Here is a 12,213-nt window from a genome sequence, read left to right as displayed (position 1 = left end):
CAACACTTTTAAGCCCTAAAGCTCCCTAACTCAACTCAAAAACCCACAATCCAAATACATTTCAGAACTGCAGTCCAACTCTTTTCCTGTACATTTGCTTCATAAACAATGAACTAAGGAAACAATTAGTGTCTAATGGTAGATACATGACAACATGAAGCATGCAAATGTACCAGCAAACAGCAGCCATCTAATCTCTTTCTGCTGGGATATATTGAACCATTAAACATGATTTCTGACTACATTGACTGCTTTCATCAGATAAAAATGCCAAACTGAAGGCCATCAAGCTGATTCTGAAATTGGAGTTTCATCAATAGGTTTTTTAAGGCTGCCTGGATGATGTCCTGGAATGACTTGTAACTGTAGGACCTTTTTGTTTACTTGGTTCTTGCTCAAATTGGTGTGCAACAAAAGTAAAACACACCAGAGAGAAAACAAACAGTCATCCAGCCTGCTTGGTATCTCTATCTAACTAAGTAAAAAAATCTATTAAAAAAATGTAACCACAATAACTCTTGAAGATGGTTGAATAAAAACAGGCCGTGTTGGATTGCGTCCTAAATCTCTGCCAGCTATACAGCTTTTGTTTTTATGTTTTTCATGCTTCAAAATCCTCAGACCCAAATCATTTTGTGATGGTGACTTTATAAAATAAACAAAAGTGTAATTTAAGTTGATGTTGCTCTGCAGGTTGTTGATCCAGGCTGGGATAGACATCAACAGGCAGTCTGAGTGTGGCACTGCCCTGCATCAGGCTGCCCTCTGTGGGAAGACGGAGGTGGTGCGGCTGCTGCTAGATGTAAGTATTTTGTTCTTAAATGTGTTTTTTTTCAGCCAAGCAAATTTACACCTCATTGTTCATCATTCTTTACACTGTGCAGTAAAGAATATAAAGACATTTCTGGAACATGTTGCATAAACAGACAATCTGGCCAGCCTCATGCTGTAACCACACCATCCCTCATACTGATCAGTGTTCCAGCTTTGCCCCTTGTTTATCTCCTCTGTTTCATTGTAGAGTGGCATCAGTGCAGGAGTGAGAAACACTCTGAGTCAAACTGCCTTGGACATTGTTAACCAGTTTACCACCACACAGGCCAGCAGGGAGATCAAACAGTTACTGAGAGGTGAGGCCTTAAACTCACACATTCACATCCATACTGACCTCAGCTTTGGGTTAGGGCTCATCTATAACATTGCTAGGAGTAAAAACTGAAATGCAGTCAGAAAAAGTAGGTAAAAAACAAAATGCTCCCTCCTGTTTCTACACAATGTTGGAGCAAAAGTAGCTTCCAGGGGTTTAATCAAGAGTTATTGATTAAATGTCCCTCAAATGTCAATCAATCTACATTATTTATACCACAAGGTAGGTTTGGTTACAGTGACGTGAGCCAGCCTTCTTGCCATGCAGGAAATTTGATATAAACACACAATAAATACATACAATACATGATTAAAAGTGACTTGGTGTTCAATACTTAAAAAACATAAAAACAAAAAAATAAATACACATAGACTTAAATACAGTATCCTCATTTTTACAACTGAAAAAAGAAAACCATGTTAAAACTGTACTAAATTGAATTTTAAAAACTTATGGCAGCAGGCAAGAAATTGGTTTTATAAAAATTGGTTTTACATTTGTAGACCAAATATCTGCATTCAGAAGTTGCAGTGCAGAGGATGACACACCTTTGCAGATGGATGTAGATCATCTCACCAGTCAGCTTCCTGAACCAGTTTACTACTTGGGTCAGGCAGTGACCATGTGTCAAACAGGACTTTGTTGGTATGAAGTAAGGGAGCAAATGGACTAAATTTGCCTAAAGCCATTTCTAAATTTCACAATCAACTCATACAAAGTTGGAGAAGCAGGTTTCTATTCTTTTAGATTTTAGAACAAAAGAGAAGTAATGAATGGAACTTGACATATTCATTCAAATAAATTAAACATTTTTGCTTTAAAAGTTAGGTCATTCTATTGTGGATATTAATGGCAGCTAATTCATGAAAACACAATAAAAGTGTAAAACAAAACTTTTTCTTTACCTTAAGATTCAAAAACACTGCAAAGTTACTAACAGCCTCTGTGGAGCGCCTAGTGTTAAATGATCAAGTTAAATTGAGTTGCCCTAAAAACCCTTCTGTCTAGAAAAAATTTAAAAACTGAAGTGTTTCTTATCTGGGCTGGAAGGGAAAATGTTTTCTGAAATATTCTTTACTTTTATGTAACATTCATAGATAGTAATGTATAAAAGTTGATCTGCCCCAGCTTCTGTTTTCTCATTGTGCCCCTTTGTCCTGTAGATGCATCGGCTGCAATGCAGGTCCGAGCGCTGAAGGATTACTGCAACAACTACGACCTTACCAGCCTCAACATCAAAGCTGGAGACATTATCACGGTACATTCACCACATTTTGCAACCACTGTAAAATATTTTCTTGATGATTTCATATACTATAAAGCCCTAGTTCTATTTGTTGTGGCTTTGGTCCCTATTTAGGCCTGTTGTTTCTTTTTAAATATATGTTTTGTGGCATTTCCTGATGGGGAACTTGATTTATTTGTGTCTCTAGCCTAGTTGATCAGAGAAAATGACAGAAAAAGTTTGTCCCCAAGACGAGTACAATTAGAAATGAAATGCTCTTTGGCAGACGACTTTTTTATTGCCCAGAAAGGGTGTGGAAAAACCAAAACTGCAAAAGTACAATAGAGTAAATGAAACAATTTTTTGGCTTTCCTAGGTCCCTACTTCAAATCTCTGTCCTTGAAGGCTCCACTAATAAAATATGCAGAAGTATACGAGCTATGTTCCAGGATTTGTTTCTAGTGAAAAACTTCAGGGCCTCGTTTCAGAAAGCAGGGCTAACTAACTCGGGCAGAAACTCTGAAGAAACCATCTAGTCTATGATAATCAGGGTTTTTGGTTTCATAACATGTTAAAGTCACAATGATGTACAGCTCAACAGTGGGAGGGCTCATATTTAAAAAGCTCCATCATAAAATAAAATTTACCTAAAAATAAGCTTTTCATGCCTGATACCAATAACATAACAGAGAAACAGAATAGCTTTAATAAAGAGCACCAGCCAGGGATTAAACCCTGGTGTTTGGTAGAACCTCATCATGTTAATGTGAGTAAGATTCATATTCACCTCATAGGCGCTTCTGCTGTACATTAACAGTTTATGTGCTACAGTAAATTTTCTAACAAGATCTGGTTGGCATTAAAACAAAGTGCAGCACAAAGAATGTCCTCGTTGTTTCTTATGAGTGATGTGCGAGCAGAAGTTTTGACTGTGGCGAAAAACAGTAACGCTAGAAAATATATTAGTCTGGGAATGATAAAACATCTAACTGCAGCGTGATCACCCTCATCTGACAGGGATTTCTGCAGAGAATTTACTCTCCAACATGTAACGGCTCCCACAGAAAAGAACACTTCATTTCTGACGCTTTCCTTGTGCCAGGTTTCAGCCAAAACATAGAACAAACTTAGGGTTTGTTCAAACAATCCTGCTGCCGAACAGGGATGGTTCACAGAGTACGTTGCGGTAGTAAGTTGACTCTGGATAGCTGATACACAGCTTTCTGAAACGGAAAACCAAGGATATGCACATAGTTACCCCTCCTGCTTTCTGAAACGGGACACTGGAGGAGCTTCTCAAACTTTCATCTTGAAGATGCTTTTCACTAGTTCTCAGGAGCAAATGCTCCGTGCATTTAAACATAATCTAAATAAAATCATCTGATACCAGGCATCTTCTGGGCAATAAGTCAGTGCATCATCTTATTCATCCATTTTTCCACTAAGTGTTCCTAGTTCAGACAGATGTTTGTGTACAGGTGCTGGAGCAGCACTCTGATGGCAGATGGAAGGGCTGCATCCATGACAACCGCACCGGAAACGACCGCGTGGGCTACTTCCCATCCAACATTGTGGAGGTCATCAAGAGGGCAGGTGACCACCCACATGACAGTTGTATGTGTGTGTGTGTGTGTGTGGCTTGTGTGAGTGGTTTGCATGTGTTGTGTGGTAGCTAGCAGCAGCTTTTGGCCTCCATCAGCCTGTTGCTCATCAACAGTGTCCTCTGGCGGCTGTTTACCTCCTGTTCCTTCTGTCTCCTTCCTTAACCTATACCAACCTCTTGCCTCTCTAACTTCCCCCCTGCCCCCACACACACACCCCTCTTTGCTTCCTACAACTGCTTTATTAGACGCTTTTGTTCATTTTATGTGTTTGCATTATTGCTTAGAAAGATTCCATCTGGATATATATGGATGTTTTCTGGTTTTAATTTCAATCAGTTCTATTTTTATGCATTTTTTTTTTACTTTTTGACTGATCAGTTGTTGTTGTTGTGTTGTTTTTGTTTTGCAACCTCCCCTCTTACCCCCTCTCGGGTTGTACCCAGGCCACTCCCCCTCCCAGCAGTGCCACACCCTGCTCCTCCGCCGGCCCAACCCCTGCCCCATTGCCTCAGCCAACGGACACCCATACCCCCCCTCCAAAGTCCTCCCCCTGCATCTGCATCTGCCTCCTCCCCCCCCCCCTCCATTCCGGCACACATTCCCTCCCTCGCTTCTCCTCGTTTGGGTATGTTCCTCTTCCCATCTCTCCTCCTCCTCTGTCCATTTCTCCTCCTCTCTCCACTCCTCAGGAGCAGCAGAGTCAGACAGGTACATACTGTAAACCACAGATAAGCATCCTTTCTTTTTTTATGCTCTTTGGACAGAAAACTCATGGATTGTCAGCTGTTGCCTGGCTTTAGTTAAAGCTCCAGTTCACTCAGATGGCGAAAAAACCAAACTTTGCCACACCAGTGTTTTGCATTTTATTTTAAACCTTAAAATAGATAAGTGTTTAGTTTTAATGCTATAGCTAAAGTTTTTTTGTTTTATTTTTGTAATACAGTGTAAGAAAGTCAGTCCCAGTTCTTTGTATAAATAATCTGTGTGAACTGATCCTTTAAGAGAAAGATTCTGTTAATTTGTGTTAGTTCATATGATAAACAGTGCTGTGCAAAAGTTTTGTGTAATGCTACATTTCTTCCTGTGTTCCTTCTAAGCAGTCAGTCTTTCCTGTAATATGTTAAACTGCTCTCCAGGATTTCAGAAGGGATTTTACTGAGCTTCTCACCCTATCTCTAAGGGAGAGCCCAGACACCATACGGAAAAAACTCATTTCGGCCGCTTGTATCCATGACCTTGTTCTTTCGGTCATGACCCAAAACTCATGATAAATGGAGAGTTCCACTTTTTTGACTCCGCTCTCTCTTCACCATGAGAGACAGGTACAGCGCCTGCTTCACTGCAGACGCTGCACCAATCCCTCTGTCGATCTCCTGTTCCATTTTTCCCTCATTGCTAAACAAGATACCCAGATATTTAAACTCCTCCACTTGGGGCAGCACCCCCCCCGCCCCAAACCGAGAGAAGGTACTCTACCCTTTTCCGGCTCAAGACCATGGCCTCGGACTTGGAGACGCTGATCCTCATCCCGGCTGCTTCACACTCAGCTGTGAACCGCTACAGTGAGAGCTGCTGATCACGGCCTGATGAAGCCAACAGAACCACATCAACCACAAAAAGCAGAGATGAGATCCTAAGGCCACCAAAACGGATCCCCTCAACACCTTGGCTGCGCCTACAAATTCTGTCCATAACACTAATGACAAAGGGCAGCCCTGGCGGAGTCCAACTCTCACTGGAAACGAGCCTATTTATTGACGGCAATGAGAACCAGACTCTGACACCGGTCATACAGGGACCTGACAGCCCGTATCAAAGGGCCCGGTACCCCATACTCCCGGAGAACCCCCCACAGGGCTCCCTGAGGGACACAGTTGAACACCTTCTCCAAGTCCACAAAACACATGTAGACCGGTTGGGCGAACTCCCACTCACCCTCCAGGACCCTGCCGAGGGTGTAGAGCTGGTCCAGTGTTCCACGACCAGGACGAAAACCACACTGCTCTTCCTGAATATACGGTTCGACTGTCCGACGGACCCTCCTCTCTAGGACCCCTGAAAGTAATCCTCTAGGACTCACTCTTAAGCCTCCCTGGCTTAAGAGTGAGCCAGGGAGGCTTAAGAGTATGATCCTTCTGTAATTGGAGCACATTCTCTGGTCCCACTTTTTGAATAGGGGCACTACCACCCAATTCTGGGGAACTGCCCCCGATGTCCATGCAATATTGCAGAGTCACATCTGCAATACACATCCAAAAATCAAAGTCTGAAGACAAACTTTTAAAGACCTCCAGAAACAGATCTGTATCTCAAAACTACTTAAGCACATTGGAAGAATCTCTGAAATAGGAATAAATTAGATGTGATTTAAAACTTTTGCACAGTACTATGTATTTTATAATAACATTATGAGGCTGTTCTAGGTTCTTAAAAGTACTAGTCATGGTTGGACAAAGCAAATCATTTCATTTAAAACTTTTGACTTACAATGAATATGTTCACATTTATGAAGTATGTTATTATCCAGTATAAGTATAAATTAATTTCACTGTCAGATTATTGGAAATTGTATCACCACACATGCAGTATTTTTTAATAAAAACAATACTTTTTAGTCAAAATGATAAATTATTGAACCAAAACAAGTTATTTTAAACCTTAAAGCTCTTCTAAAATCTTTAGCTTGACATGAGTAATAATGATTTATAGGTGACAGATTTTTATTGCACTCACTGTCTTGGAGAATTTTTTTGTCTTACAAATGATTAGAAGTTGGCCTCAGAAATAATGTGATTTCTTCTTCAGTGACAATAAAAATTGTGTGTATATGTGTGTATGTGACAGGTTCCCGGACAGCAGAGCTGAGTCCTCAGGGCTCACCCACTTTAGGACATCAGAGCAGCACCAGCGAGGACATCTGGGTGTTACGCAAACCAGTGGCAGGTACACCCCAAACTCTGCCTGTAGGAAAAAATTAGAATTTCTGCAGTTTTGTTCTATATGACCTATAACACCATAGAAAAGCTCAAAAATCTATATAGTTTGCTTGCTAAAGAGCCGTTTTTTTTGCAATCTTTTAAATTGATATTGTTCATCAGTTCCTCAGGTTTTCTCAAGCCTGGGGAACTTGGACTTCAGTTGGAGTTTTTTGTGTTTCCCTCTTTAGCTGCTTTACCTGACTAGATTAGCCCAGTGTTTGCTTAGAAATAAGGAAACTTGACAAGGCCTTATTGTAAAGCCACACCTAGAACATCTGACTCACTGTCAACAGTTCTGTCAGACAGAATGGGCTCAAATTCCAGCAAGCTATCACGTAAAGGCTGTGTGAGGATACCCAAATGTTCCACCCACAACATGCAGTTTAAAGGGAATGCTACCAATTACTGAGACAATGTATGTAAATTTCTGATTTTGAACTTTACTATTGCTTCATGTCACCTTTGTGACATAAAGCAATACATGAAGGCATGGAGAATAATTAAAAATAAATTTGGTAATTCTAACTGACTTACGTTTGGTCTGATTTAACTTCAGGTAGTGAGAAAAAATGTGTGTCTTTTTATTTGTTGTATATAAACTTTTAATTTCAGCTATATGTTCTACATAATATACACACCCACTCCTCGAATGTCTCAGCAATAACTACAGATTAATAGCATCTGTTCTCAAGGTGTACCATGCAAATCCTCTGTCTGTACCGCTGAAGATTAACTCACCTCATTATGACTGATGCTTGGTGTGGCTCTTTGAGCAGGGCCTGTTGAGTAAACTACCTGACTGATGTAGCTAACAGTAATTTTACCACTAAAAGGCTCTCAGACAATTATAGTGCATTAAACTTTCAGCCTAAGATGGTCAGGCAGTTGGATCTGGACTTTCTACTGAAGCTCCAGATAACTGACTGGAAATTATCAAAAACTCAGCAAAAGTCCAAAGAAAATCTTAAAAGACATGCAATTACTCAAGACCACTTTCAAAAGATTGCAATGAAATTTGGCTTGCTGGAAGATATGAAGTTTCTGATTGAAGGAGGAGAGCGCAGTGGCAGTGTGTGCAGCTTGGGCAGCATTCGCTCCTCCAGCAGCCTGCAGGGATCTGGAAACACCCATGTCCTGACAACACCGGCCCCCAGTCCTCAGCCGGCCCCTACGCCAGGACTCAACACTCATGGCCTCAACGCTCCAGGGCTGCATGCTCAAGCCGAAGGGGTTAAGGTAAGAGGCTTCCTGAATGTGTTCACATACACAGGTTTTTACCACATTTCTGCTTTTAAGTTTCACAGAACAACCGGCACGTTGTTTACTGGAAACAACAAAACAATTTCAGGAAGCTGACACAAATGTGTTTACCATGTTAACCACAGCTATGCTTCCTGTCAGGTTGTTTTTCCGCTGCATCACCTTTTTTCAGCAGTTAAACCAGGTGCATTTTGGTTTGGCCTCCACTTTTCTCTTTCACTTTTACTTTAACTCTGATTTTGTGGGTTGCATATGCATCACTCAGAGAGCAATGCATATTAAAGCGACCAAAAAAATACTTAGGATTTTTTCCCCCCTTTATGTAAAAGTTTTGGCACAGTGATAAATTTAAATGGGATAAAGTTTAAATTAACTAAATAGAGTAGTGCCAGTTATAATATTCTTTGAATATCAATATGCAAGTATTGTCACCTATCCTTAGCCCTGGCTTTTGGATCGGTCATTCTAACTTCTAAATAAAATTTGACCCATTCCACTGCAGCTTTGGCCAAGACTTTGGGGCTGCTGTCCTGCTGGAAGGTGAACGTTTATCCCAGTCTAAAGTTCTTGGAGTGTCTGGAAGGGTTTCTTCCTGTATTTGGCTCCAAAAATCTTCCCATCATCTCTGACTAGCTTTTCTATCCCTTCTGAAGAAAAGCTCCCCCTATTAGTGCAAAAAGTATAATCTGACTTGGACTCCTTATTTCACCTGTTTGCTTTGACTCCCACTTGGCTTGTGGCAAACTGCAAATTTGACTTTTTTGTCTTTCAACCAGTGACGTGTGGTCAGGGGAGGCATGGATAAATAATATATAATAATAAAATAATTTAAATTGCTATTTTCACCCTGTGGTTTGTACTACAAAATATTAATTTTTCATTTAGTTTAACCAATTTAGATTATTTTTTCTTCAAAATCGCTGAATTTTTGCAATTTCCCATTCAAATGCTTGGTGAGGCAGCATAGATTCAACAAGGTACTGGAAACATTCCTCAGAGTCTGGTTCATATTAACATGATAGCATCACTCAGTTACTGCAGATTTGTTGACTGCACATCCATGATGTGAATCTCCCATTCCACCACATTCCAAAGGTTCTCTATTGGATTGAGATCTGGTGACTGTGGAGGCCATTCGAGTACAGTGAACTCATTGTCGTGTTCAAGAAACCAGTCTGAGATAATTCGCGCTTTATGACATGGCTACTTCCATCCTACTGAAGTAGCCATCAGAAAATAGATACACTGCAGTCATAAAGGGATGGACATGGTCAGCAACAATACTCAGGTAGGCTGTGGCGTTGACACAATGTTCAATTGGACATTGGGCCCAAAGTGTGCCAGGAAAATATCCCCCACACCAATGCACCACCACCAGCCTGAACCGTTGATACAAGGCAGGATGGATCCATGGCTCCATGATGTTGACACCAAATTCTGACCCTACTGAATCTGAATGTTGCAGCAGAAATCAAGACTCATCAAACCAGGCAACGTCTTTCCAATTTTATATTATCTAATTTTGGTGAGCCTGTGCAAATTGTTGCCTCAGTTTCCTGTTCTTAGCTGACAGGAGTTGCACCAGGTGCGGTCTTCTGCTGCTGTAGCCCATCTGCCTCAAGGTTCAACGTGTTGTGCATTTAGAGATGCTTTTCTGCATACATCGGTTGTAACGAGTGTTTATTTGAGTTACTGTTGCAGTTCTATCAGCTCCAACCAGTCTGACCATTCTCCTCTGACCTCTGGCATCAACCAGGCATTTGGCCCACAGAACTGCCGCTCACTGGATTTTCTCTGTAAACCCTGGAGATGGTTGTGTGTGAAAATCCCAGTAGATCAGCATCTCTGAAAATCTCAGACCAGCAAGCCTGGCATCAACTACCATATTACTGTATGTTCAAAAGTCTCTTTAATCACCTTCCTTTCCCATTCTGATGCTCGGTTTGAACTGCAGTAGATCGCCTTGGCCATGTCTACGTGCCTAAATGCATTGAGTTGCTGCTTGGCTGATTCAACATTTGCATCAATGAGCAGTTGGACAGGTGTACCTGATAAACTGGCCGGTGAGTGTATAGTCGCCATCATCCAGAACATTTTCTCTGTAGCTCTCTGCAGATGGTTTTGGCCATGTCTACGTGCCTAAATGCATTGAGTTGTTACCATGTAAGCTAACATTTGCGCAAATGAGTGGTTGGATAGGTGTACCTAATAAAGTGGCCGATGAGTGTATAATACCAGTTTATTTAGGTAGACTTAAAAACCTTCATTTTTTTCACAATAGTATAAAGATTCATAGAGCTCAGCTTCTTAAAAGCTTGGTGTAGTGTAGAACAATCCAGCTGATCTAACCAGTCTTAATATTAAAACTCCTTTGAAAATGGCTAAATAAGAAATCTTAAGATGTAAATTATACCATCAACTAATTATTATGCACGGCGGTGTTTTCTTATAGTACCTGTGCACATTATAGGCTTGTCTGTTGTTCTTAAACATGTAAATAAGCAAAAGACAATTCTTCCAGTGCACTATTTAGATGACCACTTAGTTCCACCCTCAGCATGAATCAATCAATCAATCAATCAAATTTTATTTGTATAGCACATTTCAGCAGCAAGGCATTTCAACGTGCTTTACATCATTACAAACACAGAAACACAATGCAACATAGAATCAACAATCAAAACACGACATTAAGTCAAGTTCCATCAATAAATTTGTAATTGATTACATTTCAAATACAATTCTAAACAGGTGGGTTTTTAGTTGAGATTTAAAAGAAGTCAGTGTTTCAGCTGTTTTACAGTTTTCTGGAAGTTTGTTCCAAATTTGTGGTGCATAGATGCTGAAAGCTGCTTCTCCTCGTTTGGTTCTGGCTCTGGGGATGCAGAGCAGACCAGAACCAGAAGACCTGAGAGGTCTGGAAGGTTGATACAACAACAGCAGATCTTTGATGTATTGTGGTGCTAAGCCATTCAGTGATTTATAAACTAACAACACTATTTTAAAGTCTATTCTTTGAGCTACATGGAGCCAGTGGAGGGACTTTAAAACTGGTGTTATGTGTTCTATCTTCCTGGTTTTAGTGAGAACACGAGCAGCAGCATTCTGGATCAGCTGCAGCTGTTTAATTGTTTTGTTGGACAGACCTGTGAAGACGCTGTTGCAATAATCAATACGACTGAAGATAAACGAATGGATGAGTTTCTCTAGATCTGGCTGAGACATTAGTCCTTTAATCCTGGAAATGTTCTTCAGGTGATAGAAGGCCGACTTTGTGACTGTCTTTATGTGGCTCTGGAGGTTCAGGTCAGAGTCCATCACTACTCCTAGGTTTCAGGCCTGATCGCTGGTTTTCAGTTGTAATAACTGAAGCTGTGCATTGACTCTAGATCTATAACTCTAGATCATTAACTCTAGATCTATAACTCTAGATCGTTCCTCTTTAGGTCCAAAAATAATAACTTCAGTTTTGTTTCTGTTCAGCTGGAGAAAGTTTTGGCACATCCACACATTTATCTGTTCTAAGCATCTGTTCAGTGATTGGATGGGCTCTGAGTCACCTGGTGACATCGTAATGTAGAGCTGTGTGTCATCTGCATAGTTATGGTAGCTAATATTATTTCCTGTTATAACCTGAGCTAGTGGGAGTACCCCACATGTGACCTTTGACCTCTTTGATGAGAAGTTTCCAATTGAAACAAAGAAATCCCTGTTCTTTATGTAGGATTCAAACCAGTTAAGCACTGGACCGGAGAGTCCGACCCAACTCTCCAGTCGATTCAGTAATATGTCATGGTCAACAGTGTCAAAAGCTGCACTGAGGTCCAACAGAACCAGCACTGTGGTTCTCCCACAGTCTGTATTTATATGGATGTCATTGAACACTTTGACTAGGCCAGTCTCTGTACTGTGGTGAGCACGAAAACCAGACTGGAAGGAGTCAAAGCGGTTGGTTATAGTTAGGAAGCTAGTTAATTGTTTACACACAGCTTTTTCAAT

At 40.8% G+C, this 12,213-nt stretch overlaps 1 protein-coding gene across 1 annotated transcript in view; it reads left to right on the top strand.

Annotated features, from left to right (window-relative positions):
* The window catches only part of LOC116719521 (caskin-1), a 118,291-nt gene that overhangs the window by 71,667 nt on the left and 34,411 nt on the right, over positions 1–12,213 (top strand). The window contains 8 exon segments of the mRNA XM_032562059.1: positions 694–802; positions 1,022–1,130; positions 2,311–2,405; positions 3,851–3,965; positions 4,420–4,547; positions 4,549–4,684; positions 6,821–6,919; positions 8,006–8,190. Coding sequence (XP_032417950.1) covers positions 694–802; positions 1,022–1,130; positions 2,311–2,405; positions 3,851–3,965; positions 4,420–4,547; positions 4,549–4,684; positions 6,821–6,919; positions 8,006–8,190 — 976 coding nt within the window.

The sequence above is a fragment of the Xiphophorus hellerii genome, chromosome 5 (assembly GCF_003331165.1).
Source record: "Xiphophorus hellerii strain 12219 chromosome 5, Xiphophorus_hellerii-4.1, whole genome shotgun sequence".
Lineage (NCBI taxonomy): Eukaryota > Metazoa > Chordata > Actinopteri > Cyprinodontiformes > Poeciliidae > Xiphophorus > Xiphophorus hellerii.
Note: the sequence above shows the minus strand (reverse complement) of the source record. Positions and strands in the feature narration are given on the sequence as shown.